Consider the following 25,119-nt stretch of genomic DNA (forward strand, 5'->3'; position numbering starts at 1 on the left):
AAGCAATTTGAGCAAGCCTCAAAAAAAACCAACAAACTAACTTCAGTCATTTTAATCATCAATATGCCATAATATCAAGAGTTAACACAACTGCAACAACTTAGTGCACAATTATGGAAAAAAAGCTTAAAGGAAGAAAAATAGGAATGTACAGATTTATTCATTACCACTAGCATCACCCGAGTTCCACAAATGGGCAATAATGAATTTGCTAGGTTGCAGAGGTTATCGGGCAGTGTAGCCACTAAACAACAGGAAAATGCTTTATTTCAAACCAAGGTCTAACTTTTGCAATGTTAATATAAGAATGTTCTCACTGGATTGCAAGACCCCTGCTCCACACAAGAGTAACAACTAAACCAGAAATAGTCACTTAAGCAAGTTAGTCAATAGCTGGTGGGTGCCTTCATAACAATAGAGGTAAGCCTCTTGGCCATTTATGCCTGCTCTGCATTTAATAGGGCCATGCCTCATCGGTTCCAGGGCTCGACCCACCTGTGACTACTTCACATAGTATTCAATTCCATGATCTTTCAAAAAATATATTTGCTTCCTTTTTAAATACCTCCAAATGTGAAGCTTCCATAACCTTCTGAGATAAATGATTCACCACAACTAGAAGTAGTTCTTATATACCTCAGTTTTAAATGACTACCCCTTAATCTATTATCTGTATTCTATCTTCTAACCATTCTACCGCATGCCCAGTGCTTTCGAAGACAAAACTGATAGTTCCTATTCCCTCCACTATTCTTTACTGTTGGAAACTGCCGTCACATTATTCAATTTGTAAATATTTTACCATATTTTATATTTTGTCATTATTGCCATCACTGCACATAAAATTCTCTATCCTTGTTAACTTAGTGGAATAATACTACAGATTCACTCTAATTTTTTAAGTGAAGTGGCTTGTATATCACTAGCTCCTTACTGTTGCAAGCTTGTATTTAATATCAGTGGTTCAAATGTATATGATATGGATATCCAAAGTGTTTCAGTCGGATAAACTTTGGTGAGGTCACACTTGGAGTATTGTGCACAGTTCTGGTCACTGAAATACAGGGAGGATGTGGGGACTTTCGAGAGGATGCACCAGGCTGTTATGTAGATTAGAGAGAGACCTAACAAACTTGCATTCCTTCCTCTGCAGCATCAGAGACTGAGGGTCAACCTGACAGAAGCAAATAAGATTATGTGAATCATTGATAGGGTAGATTGTCAGAGTCATCTTCCCAGGATTAAAGTAACAAATACTAATGAGCAAAGATTTAAAGTGAGAGGAGGAAAGTTTAAAAGGCTTTTTTTTTGAAAACACAAAATGATGGGTACCTGGAACATGCTGTCATAGTTTTTGGTGGAAACACATTTTGAAAGCATTTTAGACAAGAACGTGAACAGTGAAAGGATGGAGGGATATGGGATTAGGCAGATGGGATCAATTTAAAATTACATCATGATGGGTACAGATATCGTAGGCCAAATGGCCTGCTTCTGTGCTATACTGCTCTACGTTTTTTCAAGGCTATCTCCAACTCTGCTCTTGATAAGTATTATGTTGCATCAATATTACACCAGTATCAAAATATTCTCCCCAGTCTTTTGCAATATAAATGTTATAATAGCTTCCACCAAAGCAGCTTTTACAACCAGTTAAAAAATTCTAAACTATAAATTTATAGACTGCATAGGAAAGATTAGATTGATTATGATATAGGTTTATGTAGCTCAGCAAAATTCCATGAGCTGAAGGGCCCTTACTATGCTGTACTGTGTTGTGCCCTAAACTCTAAAAATGGTGATATCAAAATAATAATACACAATTCCAAATAATTATTACTTTGTTAAGCAATTTTCATTAAGTTAATTTGCATTAATTGATTTTGTCACATTTTTAGCTTTATATAAGGCACTTTTCTGCCTGGAGAACAAAATACAACAAAGTGTTAATTGATGAAAACATGGTTATGATACAGGGTCAATGTGCAAGTTTCACCAAACTATACTAAAAGCCCCTAAAATTTCTTCTTTTTTTTTTTTAAAGTTTTTTTACAACTAGGAATTAGGCTAACATCTGTATCAATTTGTTAACAAAGTCCACATCATTATAATTCCAAGAATTTAAATTTGGAAGCTACACTTCAAAAAGACTACTTTCCAATTCTTACCCTGATAGAGACTTCCCTGAACTTACACAACATGATTTTCCAAATAACAAGCCAAACATGAAAACTCTTCTTAAAAAATCTTTAATTTGTTGTCTGTTTCTCCTCAGAAGTATTGTGCCTAATCTTCTCCATTACGCAGATTGTGGATATCATAAACTAAGCAAGTGACTGCAATCTAGCTGTAAAATTAGATGAAACACAAATTGGCCACTTTTTTTCCTTAATTGTTAAACAATGGTAATTCACTTATACGACAAACTGAAGGTTTATATCCGCTTTCAAATTATTAGCTCAGATACTTTACTGCTGTACAAGTACGTGGCAAGAATCTCTGGAAGTATTCTCAAAAGTGAGAGCTTTAAAAATATCTAACTGTTAAATATTCACAATATAGAATGCTGCCTTGCCATTGCAATCCTGTTACTACAATTCTAAATGCTAAACATTTGGTAGAATATTCAATACTCATTCAATCTTTATCCCTCTGCTATGTATCAATGCTAAATGACAATGTGATTTTTTTTTCACCCAAATAGAGGTAAAGCACGAGTTATTCACAAACCTTTATCACCAATTTGGAAATTTCATTACATTTCCTATGGCTCACTCCATGCTGTAAAGGTTAGAATCTTTAAATTATACATTAATTTCTCTTAATTTTGACATTATCCATTTGGATAAATTTCTCCATATTAAAGTAAGCCTTGCATTATGTGCCATTTTGTGATAAGATTTTAAAAACATTTCTGACAAACAAGTTGAAGCCGTCAACCAATACAGTGGTAAATCTTCACTGTACTTAAGTGCATCAATAAGTGATCATTGTTAAGATGTAGAGGCCCAAGTCATACTAGATGAGGTCTACTGCTCACTTTCATTGCCTGCTGGGCCTGCGTGTCCTCAGTTACCTGGTCACACATGGTACTTTGATAATGAATTTACTTTGAATTTTTTGAACTTTTGAGTGCAATTATGTTGATCCTCCACACCCAGAGGTGTGCACTTAGCAAGATGTAACAAGACATTGGTAGTGAGTGGATCTCCAGCCGTGTATTATGGATGGACCAAACTTAGAATATCCTGACAACTTTTGCCAGTAATTGAGGTAGAGATGAGGAGAGGGACAGTTTGGCCTGCTGCAAGAACTTGTGAATATCTTGCCAGATAGAAGAATTTTTTTAAATGTCTGTAGGAAACCTATTTAAAATAGGATCTCTGAACATACAGCAGTCTGAATGGCATATGCAGAAAAGGTGACCTCAGCAAGGACATGTTGGTGTCCTCAGGAAGACGAGGCTTCATTGTCAGACATTATGTTGACTCCAGCAATGGAACAAATTAACCTTGTTGCAGCTCCAGTAGTCTGGACTTGGTGAGCTTGCACAAGTCCAGGACTTGTGAGTCAGAACTGTCAGCCAAAAATCACCAAGATTCAACTTAATAGTTTGATGTTTTAGTCTCTTAAAAGATGTCAGTGCATCAGAAAGTTTGTGCTTTGATTTAGCTTTGTACTTATGCCCTGTTGCTATGAATATGCATGAACTGCAAAGAGCTACAAAACTGCTGAGGTCGTGATGTGAACAAAGTCAATACAGTTTCACAATTTATGCCCAACTCTGAAAGATCATTTAGTGCAAGGAGATATAACTGTAAAATATGTTTTTACAATATGTTCTTCGAATGTACTAACTAAAATTATCATTGAGTCCTTCACAAATTTTGAACCAAATTATTAAACTCTCAACGAGTTAACAAAATGTAGATTGATAAAATGAACACTTCAGTTTTTTAATCAAATTTCATCAAATATGTTTATTATTTTTCTCACTGCAAAGCATTGTTGGAATTAACTAGAAAAAATATAAGATTAATGATTTTGATACAGAAATATTCAAACTTCTCAATATGAATTTGAAATCTAAAATATTCTGCATAGCCAAAAATTGCTTGGTACAGGATGTCATAACATTAATCATATGAAATAACCTCAGTATTAAGAAAGCACATCAAATCGTGGTTTGACAATGAACATGTTAGTTAAACCCAGATATCAATTAAAATCAGTTCAGCAACTGATTTTTTTTTTAAGTTAAATGCTTCCATGCTCAATTAAAATATGCCCTGCAACTTTCAGGAGATTTAAAAATGTTATAAGCTGTAGGTTATATTAAAAATTGCAGTCACATTGTTTTTACAACTCCAAATTTAGTATTTTGATTATGGAAACCACAGATTGGAACAAATTATTGCTCAAATTGTTAACTTTTCAGTAATTGCAGAGCATTTTCCAGTCCCACACAATACACATGCATAAATTACAGATATTAAGCATGCATGATTGTCCATGCATAAATTTAATCACAGCAAAGTACTGGATATGAAAGTCATTTTTAAGGAAACATTTTAACATAAGGGTGAGAAAAATATGGTGCAATTTAATATTACAAATGTGTGTATACACTCAATTTATCCAATATCTTTTACTTTGAGACTACAGCTATATTGCCAACTGTAAAATGCAGAAAAGGTATAAACCAACCATTCTGCAGATTACATGCCTTCTACTTTAATAGATGGTGGACAGAATATGGCAGTAAAGTGAGAGTGGGGTGGAGGGGGGAAATAACTCCTGCTCTACCTGTGACAGACATTACGTAAGTAAACTCACCTCTTCAGATTCACCATTGCCCAAGGGATACCAGTCGGGGTGTTAAAGGAAGGCAGCAACTTCTCAGCAAGTTGTGCTGCCTTTTGCTTAAAGACCTGAAAAAGCAAATTTAAATACATTTCAAAATTCACTTGCTTCATACTTACACTTTAGAGACTAGAAACAAAAGACCCGTTATTTAGTGCTTTCAAAGTAACCACGAGTGGGAATAAGAGAAATGATCGTTTCCCTCTCTGCAAATAACTGAATCACATACACTAAAAATAACAATTAAAAGTTTCAAATGTTTTCAGGTAGCACTTTACGTTGGCTTGATGGTGTTGAGAATGTGATATATACAGTGATTACAGATTATGAGGAAGTACTCTTCTACAGCTACTGACAGGACATAACACCAGTTTTGTGCTGGTAGATCCATCCTAAACCCATCACTTAGCATAAAAGTTATCCCATTTTATATGGTGGAGAAACAAAGAACAGTCTCTATAAGCGCTACCCTATTGTTACTCCAAACAACTCTGTTAAATGCAGATGTAACTAATAAGAAACTGGGTGAAGAGATAGAGCATATGTTGCTTTTTTATAACAAGTTTTCTTGTAACTACATGTCCATTGGACGCCCTATAGGACACTGCAAACTCAGCAGGAAAAACTATTCTGAATGATTCTGTAGCCCCCTGCCCCTCCATGCATGTTACCAAAAGTATTCTTCCAAAGCACTGAATTACTAGCTAAGGAAGTATGATGGTAGGAATCTTCCAGGTCCATGGTTCATCTGATGCCCTGAGACTTAATGAGTCAAAAGCCAATGTTGAGATCTCTCAGGAGTCATTACTTCCCAAATACACTTGTCTGTGTTTCTGCCCTTGTTGGAGTAAAGCACATCCAGATTCTGGGACTGGTCTAAAATTGACTCCTTCTACCTTAAGCCCTTGTATCAATCACCCCTTGTATCTACAAAACCAAAGTGAATGAGAAACTTAAATGCTTCAAATATAGGGAAATGGGTTGGCATTTACCTAGGCAGAGTAGCTTGGATGCTAAATAAATAATGTGAAAGGTAGATATCAGCATACCGGAAAGGATATCCAACATTAAAATACAGCTTACTCTGTAAGCCATTATTGAAGTTAAAATTATCCTGAAGGCAAAATAAATTGCTTTCTAACAGTTACCATCACATGGTAATGGAATTCTTTATCAAATCAAAAGTGATTTAAAAAGTAGCATGCAATAGGTATTGAAACTGCCATTTCCCTTTCAAAATGAATACATCAATAGAACACATCCTAGGTGTCCACTCCCAAACCCATCACATTTTAGTACTAGCTCCTTCATGCTACTATTACATACCTCAAGGAGATCTTGTGACTTTCTTGTGAGAATGATGTAATGGTCTTTTGGAGGTCATCTGATGTAATTTTCCCGCCGGTGAGGTCACGTGATGACATGTTCACCACGGGTATAAAAGGGAAGTCCCCTGGTGACGCAGTTAGCTTTCCAGCTAGAACACTGGTCAGTGTCTCTGTTCGGTTGCGTATTTGTTTTATGACGCAGTTTAATTTTTAAAACGGAGTGTTACGTTCTATTGTAAGGCACAATAGTGCTGGATTGGCAGTTTACCCATTTGACTTTACCGCTTTAAGAACTGTTTTCGCATTTATTGCTTTAAGAACCAGTACCGAGTGGCAATTTGTTGAATGGTCGCATAGCGTTTAACTTCGAGTTAAGGTTTTTGTTTTTTTTTAATTGTTTATCCGTGTTTAATAAATGTTTGGTTGTTTTTATATAACCTGACTCAATTGATATTCATTGTTGCCGGTTACGTAACGCTACTTTTAGAAATGCAGAATGGAAATACATTGCAGCTATTAATTGGGATTGACAAGAAAAGACAAAAACTGTGCTACATGAGTGCATAATTAATTCACCAACTACGACTTGGCTAACATTAGCACTAGCTCTAAATAGCTTTCATTTGGACTACAACTGAGAAAGCACAGTACAAAATCAAAGCTACATATTGCATTCAAGCAGAGAACAAAAACAAATGAAATTTCTACATCCTCTCCCCTGGCTGTTTAAACAGCCAACACAACAGCTTGAAGTCTAGTCCTCACACGTACAAGATGGCAAGCACATATACAATAACTTTAAAATATAACCATACAAATTACACACACACACACACACATATAGTCCAGACTCTGAGTCCATTGAATTCCACAGAAGTCTTCAGTCAACCACTATGGAGCTTGCCTTCTACCAAGCACTGGAGCAGTATCGATTACAGCCTGGATGCCACACCACTCCACCCCCAGTGGAGCGCACTGGCTCCGAAGCCCCAAAAACTATTAGATTTAATGTTGAGGCCTGACACCACCAACATCCTCCAGCTCATTTGCAACATGGATTTAATCCTTCCACACCCTCCATTCAACAGCAGGAAGATCTTTTGTTTCTTCCTTGAACATACTCCAATGCACTCCCATTCCACCATCTCTCATATACCTTGCTAAACTTCCATCAGCTTCTTCCAAATCAGAGATGCAGCTCTCTGAAACCACAATAAGTCAGAATCAGATTTATCATGTTGTGAAATTTGTTGTTTTGCGGCAACTGAGCAAAGACATAAAATTACCATAAATTACACAAATAAATTGTAGAATAAAGGAATAATGAGGGAATGGTCATGGATTCATGTACTGTTCAGAAATCTGTTGGTGGAAGTGTTATTGTTTACGAATTTTTGAGTGTAGGTCTTCAAGGCTATTTTATCTCCTCCACAATGGTAGTAATAAGAGGGCATGTCCCAGATGGTGAGGGTCCTTACTGATGGATGCTACTATTTTGAGGAACCCCCTCCTGAAAATGTCTTCAATGGTGGGAAGGGTTATGCCTATGATGGAGTTGGCCGAGTCTACAGGCCTCTGCAGTCTCTTGCAATCCTGTGCACTGGGGCCTCCATATTAGACTGTAATGTAGCCAGTCAGAATGCCCTCCTCCATACATTTACAGAAGTTCGTAAGAGTCATTGGTGACATACCAAATATCCTTGCGATTCCAACAATGTGTTGAGTCCAGGATGAACACTCTAAGATACTTCTGCTTAGGATCATGAAGCTGTTCACCCTTTCTGCTCAGTGGCGAGCTGGTGTGTTCTCCTGACTTCCCTTCCTGAAGTTCACTATCAATTCCTTGCTCTTACTGACAGCACGTGTGAGGTTGCTGCTACAACATCACGAAACCAGCAAGTTAACTTACTTCTGTATGCATCCCTGACATGATCTGATACTCTACTAACAACAGCAGTGTCATCAGTGATAGATGGCTTTTGAGTTGTGCCATGAATGAGTAAAGTAGTGGGCTAAGATACATTCTTGAGGCACACCTGTGTTACCCATCAGTGAGGAGATGTAATTATAGGTCTCCCTATAATGAAGTCAAGGATCGCTACGTCGAGATGGTGATGGTGTAGATCCCTGATCTATAATTGATAAACAGCAGCCTGACATACGTTTTGGAGTTATCTAGGTGTTCCAGAGCAAAGTGGAGAGACAGTGAGAGTTTCATTCTATCTGTTTCTTCACGGGATACATTAAAGAATTCTCATTTCAACCCATTCCCACCATACAGCTTTTTCTGACATGACATTATTGCTAATGCTTCCTGCTCATGTATAAAATCCAGAAGTTTCATCTTGTCTTCAGTATACTCCACTTTTCCTGTCTCAAGGTTATCTCAATTTCTTCCTGCTCCTTTCTGTATTTCCCTATGTCCATTTGAGGACTAAGTCAGCAATCAATATTACAAATCTAAAAAACTCCCCACAACTCCTCCAACCCAACTTCCTGCAGGGAGTCTATTTGATTCTTCCAGTTTATATTGCTCAACTCATTTGCTCTGATGATTTTGCCTGCAGCAGTGCTAATTCTTGCATTCGTACTTTTCACCATCCAGGGACCTAAACATTCTCGCTTGTGAAGCTTCAATTCACCTGTATCTCCAATTTGGTGTACTGCATGCAGAATTTCTCATATGAGCTCTCTGCAGAAGAGAAACTAAATGCAGATTGAGGAGTACTGCAAAGAAATCACAGTACTCAGTCAGCTGTCATGACCATGAGTTTCCAGTGTCACTTTAATTCTCCCACACTAGCCTTTCAGTCTTTGGATTCTCATTATATTCTAACAAATCCATTGTAAGTTGGAGTAACAGCATCACCATATCATCCTACCAGGCACATTAAAGCCCTTGGGACTCAACAATTTCAAATAAGTAGCTTACCTAGTTTCTCTCAGAGCAAATAAAAAGCCAACAGATTAACAACTCAGCTGTTCTCGCTTCATGTTTGCTGCACGGACTGCCTTGTATCTTCAGCATTCTCTTATTTCAGTATACCAGTGATATCAGTGTATTGAAGCTCAATGTTTCAGCATGGATTTCTCTAGTCTCTCCTCTGGCCCCATTCATTTTCTTCTACTTACAGCTCCTTCAGACAGATCACCTAAGATGAACAAACCTTCATCAGCCCCTCACAACAGGCATCACTACCTTTTGTCTTTCAATACCTCAATCCCTACCCTAGCACAGACATCACTTTTATCACACAATTCCATGCAAATTACAACAAGTTTGGTTTCTAAATTTTCCTAGCTTTGATGTAAAGTTATCAACCTGGAACACTAGCAGTTTCTCTCTCCTTCTCCATGTGATACCTGAGCATCTTCAGTATTTTCTGTTTCAAGTCAATACATTCAACCACTGACATACTGAACTCTACCCACTAACATGACACATTAGCATATCTGTACTGCAAACAATAAGCATTTATTCTTTATTTAGTTAGGTGTACTTGAATAATGGTGGTATAACTATAATTAAATATAGTGGCTATATCAAGCAATCTATATTCAGATACTGTATCAGTTACAGGTGGCCCCCATTTTCCGAACGTTCGCTTTACAGCACCTCGCTGTTACGAAGACCTACATAAGTTACCTGTTTTCGCTAACAGTAGGTGTTTTCACTGTTACGAAAACAGGCAGCACGCACCCAAACAGCCAAGCTCCTTCCCCGGAACTGCATTCTAGCCGCCACTGTTTAAACATGTGCTTTATCTTGATTTATTTTGTTGCATCCGTTAGCAAGATGAGTTCTAAGGTATCAGAAAAGTCTAAAAGAGCCTGTAAGGGTGTTACATTTAGCATAAAAATAGACATAATTAAGCATTTCGATTGTGGTGAACGAAGTAAGGACATTGTCCACGTGTTGAATTTGCCTGTGTCCACCATTCACACTATTTATACACAGAGAGGAAGAATTTTGAAAGCTGCCGATGTTACTGTTGGTTCTGCTTGTAGCAAAGTGGTCTCTCTTAGTCGGCATCCAATAATGGATAAAATGGAAAGTCTATTGCTTGATATGGATTGATGGGTGTACAAAGCATGGTGTACTGTTAAGTTTTCTTATACAATCGTACTTAAGGAGAAATCAGTCAGTCTTTTTAATAAGCTGAAACAGAAAGCACTGGATGTTGGTGATGAAAGTGTTGCGAAAGTGGAATTTAAAGGTAGTCATGGGTGGTTTGATTGGTTTCTGAGGCGAGAGCAGCTTCATAGTTTAACGTTTACCGGAGAGAGTGCTTCGGCTGATATTGAAGCTGCCGAAAAATCCCAGCAGAACTGAAGAAAATAATTACAGATTACGGGTGATTCGTATAAGCAAGTGTTTAACTGTGATGAAACTGCAATTTATTGGAGTCTTCCCAATTCCGGTAAGTGAAACCACACTGTATATACATTATTTCTATTTATATAGGCTGTGTTTTTTTTGTGTATGATTTGGCAGCTTCATAACTTAAAGGTTACTGGAGAGAGTGTTTCTGCCGAGAGCACTTGTTGCACCGTGTTCCTACCGAGAGTGCTTCCGCCGAGAGTGCTGCCATGAGATTTTTCGCTGTGCCAGACAGTGCTGCAGAAAAGTATTTCTACTTTATATAGGCTGTGTATTTATCATATCATTCTTGCTTTTACTACATGTTACTGTTACTTGAGGTTTTATGTGTTATTTGGCATGATTTTGTAGGTTATTTTTTGGGTCTGGGAACGCTCAAAAGTTTTTCCCATATTAATAAATGGTAATTGTTTATTCACTTTTTGACATTCCGGCTTACGAACTGTTTCATAGGAACACTCTACCTTCAGACAGCGGGGGAAACCTGTATACCTAATCCAACTTAAGACTACACTCAGAACCTCAAAAAGAAACCATTTAATGCTTCAACTGCGTGATTTAATACTGTTGTTACTAGCTGCCAATACTTATTTCTCCATTGTCTGGTAATTAAATTCTTCTCTCATTTTTAATTCAGTACCTTTTGAATGTCAAGTTAAATCTGTTTCTCCCATATTTGCAGAACAAATCAAGACATTACGAAAAAAAAATTCCTTCTGTCAACCATCCATAAACTACATTCTTAGTTAGACAACCCTGTCTGCACTGCAAACAGATTCATATTTGCTTTATCACACCCATGGTTTTTGAACATCCCTTGATCTCTTTAAACTTCTCTGCTCATTGACAGGGGCAGATAAATGGGTCTGAACTTTTATAAAGAGGAAGTGTACATTGCAGTGCAAAGGAAGAGGTCAACTGTTATTTCTCCAACTGCATTGTGATGGAAGTGTACGTGTACCAGTCCACCAGTCCTAAACTCTCTTCATCCACTGTCCCTCATAAGCCAGGAAAAGCAACCAATTTATGTTAAAGCTGGATCACAAAATCTTAGGAGCATATAGCATTTAAATACTTAAGAGATTGGACTAGTCAGTAGCTGCACACTAATACCATCGCCACTAAAACAAAATTAGTCCTGTATTTGAATTATTACACTTTAATGTCTCACCCTAACCCTTCCATTTACAAACCAATGACTTGCTCTGTAAATTTCCAGCTAGCTTCAAGATGCAGATATTCCCATATCTCTGATTTTTCAGCTCCTTTAAAATTTCAATACATCATTTACATTACCTCCCCTCATTCTGCCTATAAACTGGAATCACTTCAAACTTCAGTGCTTTAAATTTCACCTGCTGTGTACAAATGTCCTTGCATCTGTTACTACTTTCTTTACAGTTACTATCCAGAAACACTGACGCCACCAATCCAGGTGCAGACCAATAGGAGCAGCAAACACAGCAATGATCCCCAGAGAGCATCATGAGAACTTCGTTTCAATTTCAAAATTAAAGTGTACCCAGAAATATGAGAGCAAAATAACAAACAAAATTAAATGCTGTAGTCAGAAAGTGATTAACAGACCTACAGTATTTTGTTGAATATATTCAGTAAAGATCCTTGTTCCACATCTTGTATGAGATTAATATTTTTAGTATTTTATTTTTTTTATTCACAATATTAATTGATCTTCAGAGAGGGGACAGGAAGAGGAAGACTCTTGCAACAGTAGTCAAAATTGCCCAATGCATCATCTGCACCTGCCTACCCATCAATAATAACTTATTTATAGAATACTTTTCATACTATATAGTTCAAAGTGCTTTACAATGGGATAAAATGCAAAAATTAAAATAAAAGAAAATTACATTAACTAAAAGCAAGGTTAAATAAATAAATTTTGAGCTGGCGGTTATAAGTGCCAACTGAGCCTTACGTCCTTTATATAGCACTTTTCGGTATTGATTTACACAGTTTGTGAATGTCATTCAAAAAAATTGGCCAGCCAATTACCTTTTGAGGGAGATGGCCTAAATTTAAGAGACTGGCAGAAGAAGACCCAAGAGCTCGAGCAGGACTATAAAAACAAAAACGAATCTGTATATGTACTGTGGCCCCAGACCATTAAGAACTTTAAAATAAATTCTAAAATGTACAGGAAGCCAATGCAGAGTAGTTAGGACAGGAGTGGCATGCTCCCTTGCCCTGGTTTGCAGCAGCATTCTAGAAGAGCTGAAGTTTGTCATTAAATTGCTTCGGAAGGCCAGTAAAAAGTGCATTGCAGTAATCTATTCCATTTAATATAACGGTATGAATTAGCATCATTACATGACAGAAACCAACATAACTTCGCAAGATTTATTATGTGCAGAAATGCTGCTCTGTTTATTATTTTTTATGCGGGATCTGAAATTCAAACCTGAATCAAGGCTAACACCCAGGCTTCACACACAAAATGCTGGAGGAACTCAGTAGGTCAGGTAGCATCTATGAAAAAATGCCTCGTCGACATTTCGAGCCAAGATCCTTCAGCAGAACTGGATTGCTAAAGGGTCTCGGCCCAAAAGGTCAACTGTAGTTTTTTTTCCATAGATGCTGCCTGGCCTTTTGGGTTCCTCCAGCATTTTGTGTAAACTGCTTGGATTTCCAAATCTGCAGATTTTCTCTTGTTTGTGATTGGATAACACCTAAGCTTGTTTCTTCTGATTTTACGGGGGGGGGGGGGGGGTAAGTTCCCAAGTTTATCAAGAAGTTTCTCTCTTTTGGCTTTGGGACCAATCTGAAAGCATGTCAGTTTTATCTTCATTTAGTTTTAGGAAATTATTGCTCATCCATTTGTTGACTGCAGCTATTCCAGAAGTCAGAGAAGCTAGGATGTTATATAGGCTCAAACAAGATATAGAATTATGTATTATCTGTATTACTGTGGAAATTAAATTTATGCTCTCTAATGATGTCTCCTAAGGGAGCATAGACAAGAAGAGTAAGGGACCAAGAGAGTTTCTCTGAGCAACACTAGAAAGTGCATTGTACATCTTAGAAAAATGGTCCCCAAGACAAATAAAAAATTTTCTCTCTAATATATCTAAGCAAACCATTTAAGGGTGCTACCAGAAAGGCCAACACAGCTCTCAAGGTGTTCTAGGAGAATGTTGTGGTCAATTGTGTCAAAAGGTAGCACCTAGATCTAGGAGAATTAGATCCGTGTTAGCTTCAAAGCTGAGCACAAGGTCACTGACAGTTTTAGTAAGGGCCATCTCCATGCTCTGAAACTTTTCCAGAATATTGATCTCATTCAGAAAGTTGAGTTGGCTGAAAATGACTTTCTCACGAATTTTCCCCAGGAAGAGAAAATTTGATATATACCTATAGTTAGTTAATACCACACCACCAAGTTTTGGCTTTTTAAATGGGGGGTTGACAGATGCAATTTTGAAGGCATCTGGGAAAACTCCAGTTTCAAGAGATGTGTTAATAATTTTTCAAACAGAATCGTAAACACCATTAAAAGAGTCCTTAGAGTGTGTGGTAGGGACAGGATCAAGGCAGCAAGTAGACTGCTTACTCTTTGTTACAGTCTTGTAGAGTTCTGTACAGAATATACTTGTAAATTTTGATATGATTGCCATCTTTTTTACGAGGTTGGCTATAGAAGGTACCAGTACTCTTAGCTATGCTCCCCCAATTGAAATAATCTTGCTGTTAAAAAATATTGTGAATTTCTCACTCTTGTGGCAGATGATTGACTGAGGATGTTGTAAGTTCAAGTTAGTTTAACAATATTCCTGAATCACTGCTATGAGGGGTGATTGATAAGTTCGTGGCCTAAGGTAGAAGGCACCAATTTTAGAAAACCTAGGCACATTTATTTTTCCTACACTTACACACTTAATCCAGCAGTCGTGGCGCATACGGATCCTTTCTTTGTAGAAGTCAGTGTCTTGGACCTCCAGAAGTGGTCCACAGCAGGGGTGATTGATAAGTTTGTGGCCTAGAGTACGTTTGTAGAAGGAGATGAGTTATTAACTTCAAACTTCCTGCAATTTCACTCAAAGAGCGGAACTACACGTGCATGTAACGAGAGCTCTGTAACTCATCTCCTTCTACCGTAGGCCACAAACTTATCAATCACCCCTGCTGTGGACCACTTTGGCAAAGAAGGGATCCGCATGCTCCACGACTACTGGACTAAGTGTGTACGTGTAGGAGGGGACTATGTTAAAAAATAAATGTGCTAGGTTTTCTAAAATTGACTCCTTCTACCTTAGGCCACACACTTATCAATCAACCCCTCGTATTCTCTGTAATACTCTTAGAAAAATGGGCTTTTCTTGCAGAGCGCATAGCAGCATTAAGAAACCTAGTTCTTCCTTGAAAATATTACAGTGGACTTCTAGTCCAGTTTTCCTCCATTTTCTCTCAGCCACTCTGCATGACCTCTTAAGTTTGGCGGACAAAATTGTTTAACCGTGGCATCGTTTCACTCAGTAATTTGTTTTAAACCCTATGTGGGGCCACCAAGTTTAAAATATATACAAAGTTATTGTTAAACGAATCAACCATTTTATTTACTGAGCAGTTTAGTCATATGGGTCAGATAAACTAGCCAGCTCAGAGAATTTAAATTGCTTTGCAGCATCAAGAAACCATCCTTTAAACTGTAATTCCTTTTATGGTCTTGGTTAAAGACAGGAGACATCAAAAAGAACACAGAAATTATCAGAGATACTGGTATCAGAGTGAGGGCCTTAACCCTTTTGTCATTACTAAGTCAAGTGCATTTCCAAGTTGATGGGTGGGCTCAGTGGCACGCTGGGTAAAAATCTGGGCTGTCTCGTAAGTTCATGAATTCAGCTGCCACAGATTCACATCTGAGAGATCATTAATATCAATATTGAAATCACTGACGGTGACAACCCTGTCTTAGTTCAATATAATATATAAAAGAAATATGAAGAAAGGTGGTGGAAGAAGGCCAGCAATATCATGAAGAGTCTCACCCATCCTACTCGTGGACTGTTTGTCCCACTCAGATCAGGAAGGAAGCTACATTGCATCCACAGCAGGACCACCAGGCTCAAAATACTTTGTCCAAGCAGTAAGGCTGTTCAACACCTCCACCCACTAACCCACCCCACCAGAACCCATAGCACCCCTACTTTATTATTTCCTGTTAGTCACCTTATGTACATACAATTAATGGATATATATTATGTATTCATATTAATTGTTTTTTTTAAGATTATTGTGCTCTTTATCTTAGTGTTTTCTTCTTATTTGTGCTGCATTAGATCTGGAATAACAATTACTTCATTCTCCTTTACACTTCTGTACTGAAAAAGACATTAAACAATGTCGAATTCTATATTTGTGTGGATGTGCTTTCTGATATGGTAGGTTACATGCAAATGAAGATGGTATTCAGCAGTGTATCTTGAAAGGTCAAAATGACTTCCAGAAGTTAAACTGAATCTGACTTAAGAAACTACTCTCAGAATCTCAAAAAAGCAATTTAACATTTCAACTGTGTGATTTAGTACTGTTATTGCTAGCTGCCAATGCAAGCACAAATTTGATTCCCATGGTCTATAATTGGTTTCTTGTAATTTTTCAGATTGGTAAATTTTCATCAGAACTAGGAAATTTAGAAATCAGACATGTTTTAATTTGTAGGGAATGGGATGATTAAAGGAATGTCTGTGCTAGTCTGGATAGAGATGCTGAAAGACAAAGACTCACTGCATTGTGCCTTTGATTTTGTATCATTGTAGTCACTATGTCTGTAAACCCTTTGACTTTTAATTTTGACACTTCCTCTATTATTTCATAGTTTATTCTTTTTTCAGAGCCCATACACACAGCATTAATGCTCTACATCACTTCATCAAAAAAAAAATCAATTTAATAATAAAATGAGGTAGATCTTGTTGCCTTAATACCATTGGCTATTTGTCCCTAAACCATATGTTTTATTCCTCTGAGATCCCCAATGCAATCTTCTGCTTGAAGATTGGGTGAGGTGCTGTGCAGGACCAGAGCTCCCCCAGTGGAGGCAGCCTGTTATAATCTCAGAACATCTTAAGAGTACAGGGTCACAGCAACTGTGCATTCCTATTGAAGTCTCAGTTAACCCTTACATACTGTTCATATTCTATACCTTCATGGTATGGTCCGGGTCAATTTTGACCCAGCCCCTGAATCCCCTCATAAATACCAAATTTTGAATCACAGATAAATTTAGAATGTATAAATAGCATATCTGACATTAATAAATTGGGTAATTAATTCTTAATGTTTCAGAGATCTAAAATCCATTTCAATAGATACGGGTCAAATTTGACCCAGAGCAGCCTCAATGTACAAAATTCTGTAGCACCGGTACAAAAGTATAACATTTTAAAATATTTTCATTTTTGCGCATTTTGGGTCACTTTAGGAAAAGTCATCAAATTTCGGCTAAAAAATGGTGTCTAGGGTGTTTTTGCTGCCGTCAAATGTCAAAACGGGCCAGATCTGACCCGAACAGTATGTAAGGGTTAAGTCCTACCATTAATACTAAGATTTGGCCAGTAGGCTTCAATGAAAATTTTCTTCAGTAAGCACCAATGAATCATCCAAAATTGATACATAGAAATAATAAAGAAACCACCAAAAAGCTTCAAAATGGTATTTATATCAAAGTTGATTATTGAAACTATAAAAACTATTCATAGCATTATTCTTTATTACAAAAAATTGAGCTTATTCATTTACAAAATCTGAGTAACACTGACAAGACTAACCTTCAGGTTGCAGCTTTTGGAATCAGCGGAGTTTGCTCCGTTTAGATGCTCCAATAGTGATGACAACTACCAAGTTCTAGAACTTAATCCTAATAACAGTGAAGCAGCAGTACTAATATTTCCCACGCAAGATTATTAATTTGACAGTTGGAAGGGAACTAGCAGTGCTGTAATTCACATGCTTTTGACATTGCCTTTCTTTTTAGACAGTACAAGTCATGGGGCCCTTGATAAGTTACTGGAATGCCTTTGGTAGGTGATACACACTTCAGCCAGTGTGCTGGTGGCAGAGGAAGTGAATTTTTTTAGGTGGTGAATGGGATGCCAAATGAGTTGCTTTGTCTTTGATGGTGTCACTTGACATTAGAATTACTCATCCAGCCAAGCAGAGTGTACATCATCACATTCCTGATGCACCTTATTGATACATAATGTGGGGTAGCAAAGAGACAAGCTTGCAAAAGCCAACTTCTGACTTGTTCTTTAGCCAATATGTACCTGACTGGTCCAATTAAATCTCTGGCCAATATTAATATTTCATGGTGACAATTTGTACTCAAAGGGCAAAGTCAACACTTTATGAATTTTTTTTGAGGTGTATAAGGCTCCATAATGATACGGCTGAAGAACGTCAAAACAAAATTGATAGTTGTACCGTACCTCCTCTCCTGAGAGATAATAGGCAGCCAGAAGACCCCCAATAAACCTTATATTCACTTCAAAGACAGAGACTTCTGCATTCTACAGAATAACGAATAAGAAGAAAGAATTAGGTTGTGAGATAGCATTTAATCTAAGTTAACATAAGTTAATCTGAAGTCCAACTGCTTTCTTGATACATTATAATTCCACTTACGTTAAAATTGCACAATTATTTTTCTATTGATTAGTTTTGATTCCTTAGAAGGTAAATGCACATCACTAATCATAGGATTGTGGCTCGAGATTGGCTCTCAGTTTAGTTCAAATTCAAGTGACCAATGTTTACAAAGCCAGAATGGGTGAAAAACCTGTGAAGTGTGAAACAGAGAAAGAGTGGAATGGAGAAGTCTTATGATCACAATAGTAACTGATCTTAATCTAGAACTGTTTTCTGTAACAGGATAATACATACAGCCATATATTTGTGACATAAATGTTAATTGCTAGTTATCAGTTCATGCCTGAATGTTGTCCAGATCTTGCAACATATAGGCATAGACTGCTTCATTTGTTCAAAGTATGAGTACAACTGAACATTGCTCAATCAAGAGCAAGTACTCCTCCAAATTCCAACAAATGCAAGCATCTTCCTTTATGAGAGATACGATGCAATCACTGATGTGTGTTTTCTTCTTGATGTCCATTAACTCGAGCTTTACTTCAGTCTCTTGCTGCAATTCTTTTGTCAAATGATGCAATGATGTACTAGACAGTTACTCTCATTTCATCTCTTAGAGCTCCTTGGAGGAAGGGATGTAAAAATCTATGTACAGAAAGAAATTCTGTAAATCTACTTCCACATTTATATTTGCAGCATTCTTGCTGGCCACTAATTTTGGGTCTAGATTGAAACTCTGTTGAGTAAAGATCAGACCATTCCAAAGGGCAAGATCCCAATTTTACAGCTGGAAACAATGAAAAATTTTAAAGAAATTTGGAGTTATTTAATTTAATACCACAGCAAATTTCTATTTATTTGGCTACGTGTCTTTATGGATAATTTGCATTACTGTTTTGTCCCTATTTTAATCAAAATCAAGGCAAGGTTTATGTTAGCTTATTTATTTATGAAATACCTGCTAGCCAAGAAAAAAAAAATTAACCAATTGCTGGCATTACTCCCACTGATAGCTATTTGTATATCCTATTCAGTCGCGCCAAATTACCCTCAAGGACAACGATATTTTCAGTTTTTCTTGCTCAAAATTCACCTGAAAAATCCACATAACATTTTATACATAGAAAGATGATTAAAACATCTTTGAAACGCATATCAGGTTTGAATGTATAAAGGGTAAAAAGGTTAAAGAAATCTGCAGGAGCCTGTCATAAGCTGGCAAATCAGAGGTACATCTATTAAAGCCACTGCCTTCAATGTCAGAGATCTGGGTTCACTCTTGATTATATTTACTGTGTGTAGTTTGCACATTTGCTTAATGACCATAAGGTTTCCTCAGGTGTTTTTGTTCGCACAATCCAAAGATGTTCAGCTGGTTAGATGACCAATGAAGCTTGCCCCTCGGGTTTAAGTGAAGGGGGAATAGTGGATGAATAAAAAGGGTTAGGGTGTGATTATTGTAAACTGGACGGCTGACAGTCATGATGGACTTGAAATCTGAATGACCTGTATCCATGCTGCACGGCTCTGTAGCTTTAGGAGCAATCTTACCCATGTTAAAATAATAACACTCTTACAACAACATCCTCTAAGATTCTAAACAAAATATCTGGAGTAACACGTGGAGCTCTGATTGGCAGACAGAAGAAAGGATGAAAACACAGGAGAATCTCCAGCATGTTGCCTGGGATGGAATGTTTCCGTTTAGAGAGGAGACTACGAAAAGTAATGGCTATTGCACAGTCCATTACAGGTAAATCCCTCCCCACCATTGAACCCATCTACACAAAACACTGATGCAGGAAAGCAGCATCCATCATCAGAGATGCCTATCACCCAAGACATGCTCTCTTCTCACTGATTTCATCAGGAGCCTCATGACTCTCACCACCAGGTTCAGGAACAGTTAATAACTTCACTAATCTCACTTGCTTCACCATTGAAATTGGCCCACACTTTTGGACTGACTTTCAAGGATTCTTCATCCTATGTTATCAATATTTATTGCTTATTTGTTTATAATTATTTTCTTTTTGTATTTGTGCAGTTTGATGTCTTTTGCACAATAGTCGAGCCCCAAGTTGATGCACTTTCATTGATTCTGTTATGGTCATTATTGATTTATTGAGTATGCCTGCAAGGTTACAAAGTTCAGGGTTGTAAATGCTATCATATATGCGCTTTGATAATAAATTTATTCGATCTTTGGATAGATTAGATGTGCTTTCTGGAAGCAAAGGCAACATAAAAGTTGCACAAAATTATGAGAGACTGAGATAGGGCTGATACGAGGAAACCTCTGCCATTGCAGAAGTCTTGAGAAGTAGTGGCCATAAGTTTAGAGTAAGCAATAAGAGGTTCAGAGGGAGTTGAGGAAGAATTTTTCCACTTAAGAAGAGCTGGTAAAGTGGGATTTGTATAGATGGGGACTGTCTGGTCAGAGGGATGTGATGGGCATCGTTTCTGGACTGTATAGCTATGGCTAAGATAAATATGTACCTGTACATGTATATGAACAGAGCTCCCAGAATTAGTTCTAATAAGTTATCACTAATCCATTCTCAAATTACTGAGAAAAACTATCAACTGTGCAGATTCAGAATAACTGATGCCATTCCTACACAAGACTAAGCACTGAGCATGTGATCTTCCCAATGGAAGAAACTTGGACTGTACTACTGATAGGGAACCAAATTCTGCAGAATCCAATTAGTTTGTTTTCACCTCAGTTTCATGTATCCCTTCCAGTTTTGGCATAAAACTGTTTCTGTATTACTTTATACTTTATTGTCGCCAAACAATTGATACTAGGACGTACAATCATCACAGCGATATTTGATTCTGCACTTCCCGCTCCCTGGATTACAAATATCAAATATTAAAAATAGTAAAATTAGTAAATATTAAAAATTTAAATTATAAATCATAAATAGAAAATAGAAAAATGGAAAGTAAGGTAGTGCAAAAAAACCGAGAGGCAGGTCCAGATATTTGGAGGGTATGGCCCAGATCTGGGTCAGGATCCGTTCAGCAGTCTTATCACAGTTGGAAAGAAGCTGTTCCTAAATCTGGCCGTATGAGTCTTTAAGCTCCTGAGCCTTCTCCCGGAGGGAAGAGGGAGGAAAAGCGTGTTGGCTGGGTGGGTCGTGTCCTTGTTTATCCTGGCAAATGTATCTTCCAATATATGCACCAAAGATAGTGGCAGGTCACCACATTAAAAGCTTATTCCATGTCAAAAATGGTTGATTCCTCTTAAATGAGTAGCATTAGCAGTTAATCCATAGGATTTTACTATTTTAACAGGCTCACCCAGCTCATGTTCGTCTAGGGGAAAACAGCCTGAGAATTCATGTTTGTGTGGATGCTGTGTAATGTACCACCCAGTTACAAACCCACAATGCAAAATATCAGGCAGTACACCATATGCAATTAAATGATTGAACTTTATGTATCTTAATCTGAATATAGGGTTAGCAATGAAAATTTTAAAAAAAGGGCCCAAATTCAAGGAAAAGTCAATTGTGTATTGTGGTCCATTGTCATTCACAATTTGGTCTGGTAAGCCATTTCTGGTGAAGATAGTCCTCAGGGCGGTAGCCATTTTTTCCGAGGTGGTTGACTTCATTGGTATAATCTCCAGCCACATCGAATGAGGATCCACAGCAATCAGGAACATGGAGTCCATGAATGGCCCAGAAAAGTCAATATGTACTCTTTGCCATAGTGACAACAGCCCCTCCCACAGGTGTAACACTGTCAGGGGATGCATTTTGAACTTTTTGGCATCCCAAACAGCTTTTGACCAAGTCTTCAATTGTCCATCTATTCCCAGCAATCATAAGTATCTCCATGCAAGACTCTTCATCTTGATCGTACCCAGGTGTTCTTCATGCAGATTCTCTAACACTCTGAAGTGCAGTTTTGAGGGAACCTCACACGAGATCTACACATCAGCTTCTTCTGGCATACCAACCATTGGTCTCGTCTTACTGAGAACTCTGGGAACAAAGGATTACCATGAGCTAGCTATCCTTGCATGGTGATGTCAGAGACTTCTGACCATGTAGGGTCATTCCCCATTTCTCTTTATATTTCTGAATTTGTTACTGGCAACTGATCCACCAGTGCTGTGTGGAGCACTTCTGTTGGGTCACAGTATGAAGACTTTGCTTCTTCAGTTGCTAATATGGAGGACGTGACAAGCCATCAGTGTTGCTGTGATGTTTGGTGCCCCTGAACTCTGTCATAAGAGGCTCCTAGGAACAATGCCCAACATGTAACTGTGTAGCAGGTTCTGGAGGTGCTCCATCATTCTTGCCAGTCATGATAATGTTATCAACATAACATTGTGTTCCTGGAATATCTTGGGAGTACTTGGTCCATTGCAATTTGCTAAATTGCTGGAGCTGATGTGATGCCAAAGTTTAGACGATTGCACTGGAACAGTCCCTTGTGAGAGCTTTCCTGCTTGACTCTTCAATCTCCATTTGTAGATAGGCCAATGACAAGTCAATTTTTGAGACATCTCACAGCCTGCCAAGATACGCGAAGGCCTCCTATTCATGGCAGGAGATATTGCACAGTATGCAGCACCAGATTGATACTCACTTTGAAAACACCACATATGCAAACCATAGCCTAATCTTTCAGAGAATTCCAGACGCCTCCAAGCTCCAAAGTTCAGTATCCACTTTAGGACGTAGTGTGCAAGAAACTCGACACACTTTATGTAATCTTAGTGCTGCCGCTTCATTCAATTCAATTTTGGCCTTCGTGCCTTTGCGTTTACCAATCCCCTTCTCATTAGCATTAAGTAAATGTGCCAGTCTCTGGCTGGTACTATGATTTGGGCTGCTGTTGCCTGTTGGCACCCCATTGAGAGCTTTGATTGAGTGGCAATCTAGTTGATTTTTCTCAACCATTCTGAGGCAGAACAAAGTCAAGATGACACTAAACAGCAACTCCTTTGCTTGCATCTTCGGCAACAGCTCTATTTCTATCTTTGATATCTTTTTCCTGTACAAGGTTCTTTTGAAGATCCTGACCCGAAGTTACACTCTGACTTTGGTTCTTTGTGGGAATTTTTGTGGGCACTTTCAGGGCCTCACAACCAGCTGCTTTTTGATATCCCAAGGATGCTGGAAGACGAGCACGCCTTCAGGGTGCCAGATTTTTGTGGCTCTGTAGACAGGCTGATTCAAGGCCGGTGCCCCTGACTGAGGCATTGCAGGAGAACACAGAACATCGGGAGCAGCAGGTTAGCTGCCGTTGGCTGTGTGTCCAGAGACCTGAGCCCTGGGGCTGACTCTCTGGGCGCAGAGCTTGGAAAAAGTGATGGAACAGACTTTTAACATCATAAATCATTGAGTTGTTTGCTATGTCTCCCCTCCCGCTGTGAAACGGGGACACCTCTTTTTCTCTTATTAGGGAGAGAGCGAGCCTGTGGTATGTTGAATTACCGGGTGAACAAATAGTCTTTGGGGTACTAAAAGTCTGTGTCTTTATTGATGATTTGTTGCACACTTGTGCTTGAGTACTCGGTAGAGAGTACCGATGAGTTTTTGCTGGTGGGGGTGGGGTGGAGCTGCTGCCTTGCTGCTGCTCATGCATAGGAATGGGGAACTGCAGCGGGGTTGGGGGGCTTTTGGGATTCTAATGTTTAACTGTCATTCATTGTTTGAGGCACTCCTCTGATTTTGTGGACGTTTGTGAAGAAAAAGAACTTAAGGATGTATATTGGAAACACTGCTCTGACATTAAATGTACCTATTGAACCATTCACATTCAAAAAGTGCTGGCCCTCCACTTTTCAACACAAAGCTCTTACTGCTGTGTACGTCATATTCACTTTCAGCTTGCCATTGAGAGACACTTTTTTGCCTGTGTAAGTCTTTAGCATCACTGAAGTCTCTCTAATGGTAGCTTAGAAAACAGTCTATATAAAAACATATAATGTTTTTAGAAGATTTTTTATTTTATGCACGAGTAATGCTCAAATATGTATTGCAGGGTGCGTCCAGCAGGTGGAACTTGCTGAACAATTATGTAATCATAAATACAACAACTGCTCTGATCAGTGACTCAAATAGTTTTGCCCTTTGGTTTTCTGGAGGAATACTCCAGTTTTCTTGAAGAAGTCAAGTAAATGGATGGCATCAAACAGAATGCCAAATCTGAGACCATGCAAACACTGCAGTAAATAGTTTACCATCATTTACATTCGGACAACTCAGGATTCTTCTCTTTGAATCTTTTGAGCAACATTTTAAATAATGGACATCAAATACACGGCTTTGTTTTCAATATCAGGTTTATTTCAATGCCAGTAATTTAACCATAGTTTCAAATTAATTGAATGGGGTGCTAATTATGGAGCCAAAGAGATTTAGGCAAAACTGAGTCAGACACACTAGTGGCAGTAAGGACAGCAGGAAAGACCTACAAGGGGATGGATGACATGGAAATGGAGGCAGTAGGGGCTTAGAATGTAGGGGTGGCAAACATCTGACTTCCACGAGTAATATGCAGAATGAACTTAATAATAGTGTGCATCTCTCATTAACAATCAACTGATCTACAGCTCATTCATCATAAATACAAAAGCACAAATGCTTTCAGAACTCAGTCAAGCAACATTTGTAGAAAGAAAAAAGTTAATAGTTAAAATCAAAGAGAAACCTTCATTGTTAGTGAGAAAAAGTAGTAGTACATAGCAAAGAAGGTGGGGGGGGGTGAAACAATGGATGGAACAAAAATGTCTGCAATGGGGTGAAGTGATGTAGCTATTGAAGAGATAAGTAAGCTTTATTGTCCATACAGTGTATTGCTAATGCTGTGAAGTAGGGGGTGATGTACGGTCTGGCAATATAGTATGTTTGCCATGAATTCACATTCTTTCAACTGAAACAGGCTCCCTCTGTGTTAGAATGGAATGCAGATCTT

At 38.1% G+C, this 25,119-nt stretch overlaps 1 protein-coding gene across 8 annotated transcripts in view; it reads right to left on the reverse strand.

The window, feature by feature from the left end:
* man1a2 (mannosidase, alpha, class 1A, member 2) overlaps positions 1 to 25,119 on the reverse strand; it is a 143,131-nt gene that overhangs the window by 60,675 nt on the left and 57,337 nt on the right. For 7 of the 8 annotated variants that reach the window (XR_011886309.1, XR_011886306.1, XR_011886308.1 and 4 more), the window contains 2 exons: positions 18,018 to 18,098; positions 4,837 to 4,931 (listed from right to left, as the gene is read on the reverse strand). Coding sequence is in view for 4 of the 8 variants with exons in the window: in XM_072260361.1 (XP_072116462.1) it covers positions 4,837 to 4,931; positions 18,018 to 18,098 (176 nt within the window). In the remaining 4 variants the exon portion in view is untranslated. The remainder of the gene's footprint in view (positions 1 to 4,836; positions 4,932 to 18,017; positions 18,099 to 25,119) is intronic. The other variant, XM_072260363.1, reaches the window with a different exon arrangement.

The sequence above is a fragment of the Mobula birostris genome, chromosome 6 (assembly GCF_030028105.1).
Source record: "Mobula birostris isolate sMobBir1 chromosome 6, sMobBir1.hap1, whole genome shotgun sequence".
Taxonomy (NCBI): domain Eukaryota; kingdom Metazoa; phylum Chordata; class Chondrichthyes; order Myliobatiformes; family Myliobatidae; genus Mobula; species Mobula birostris.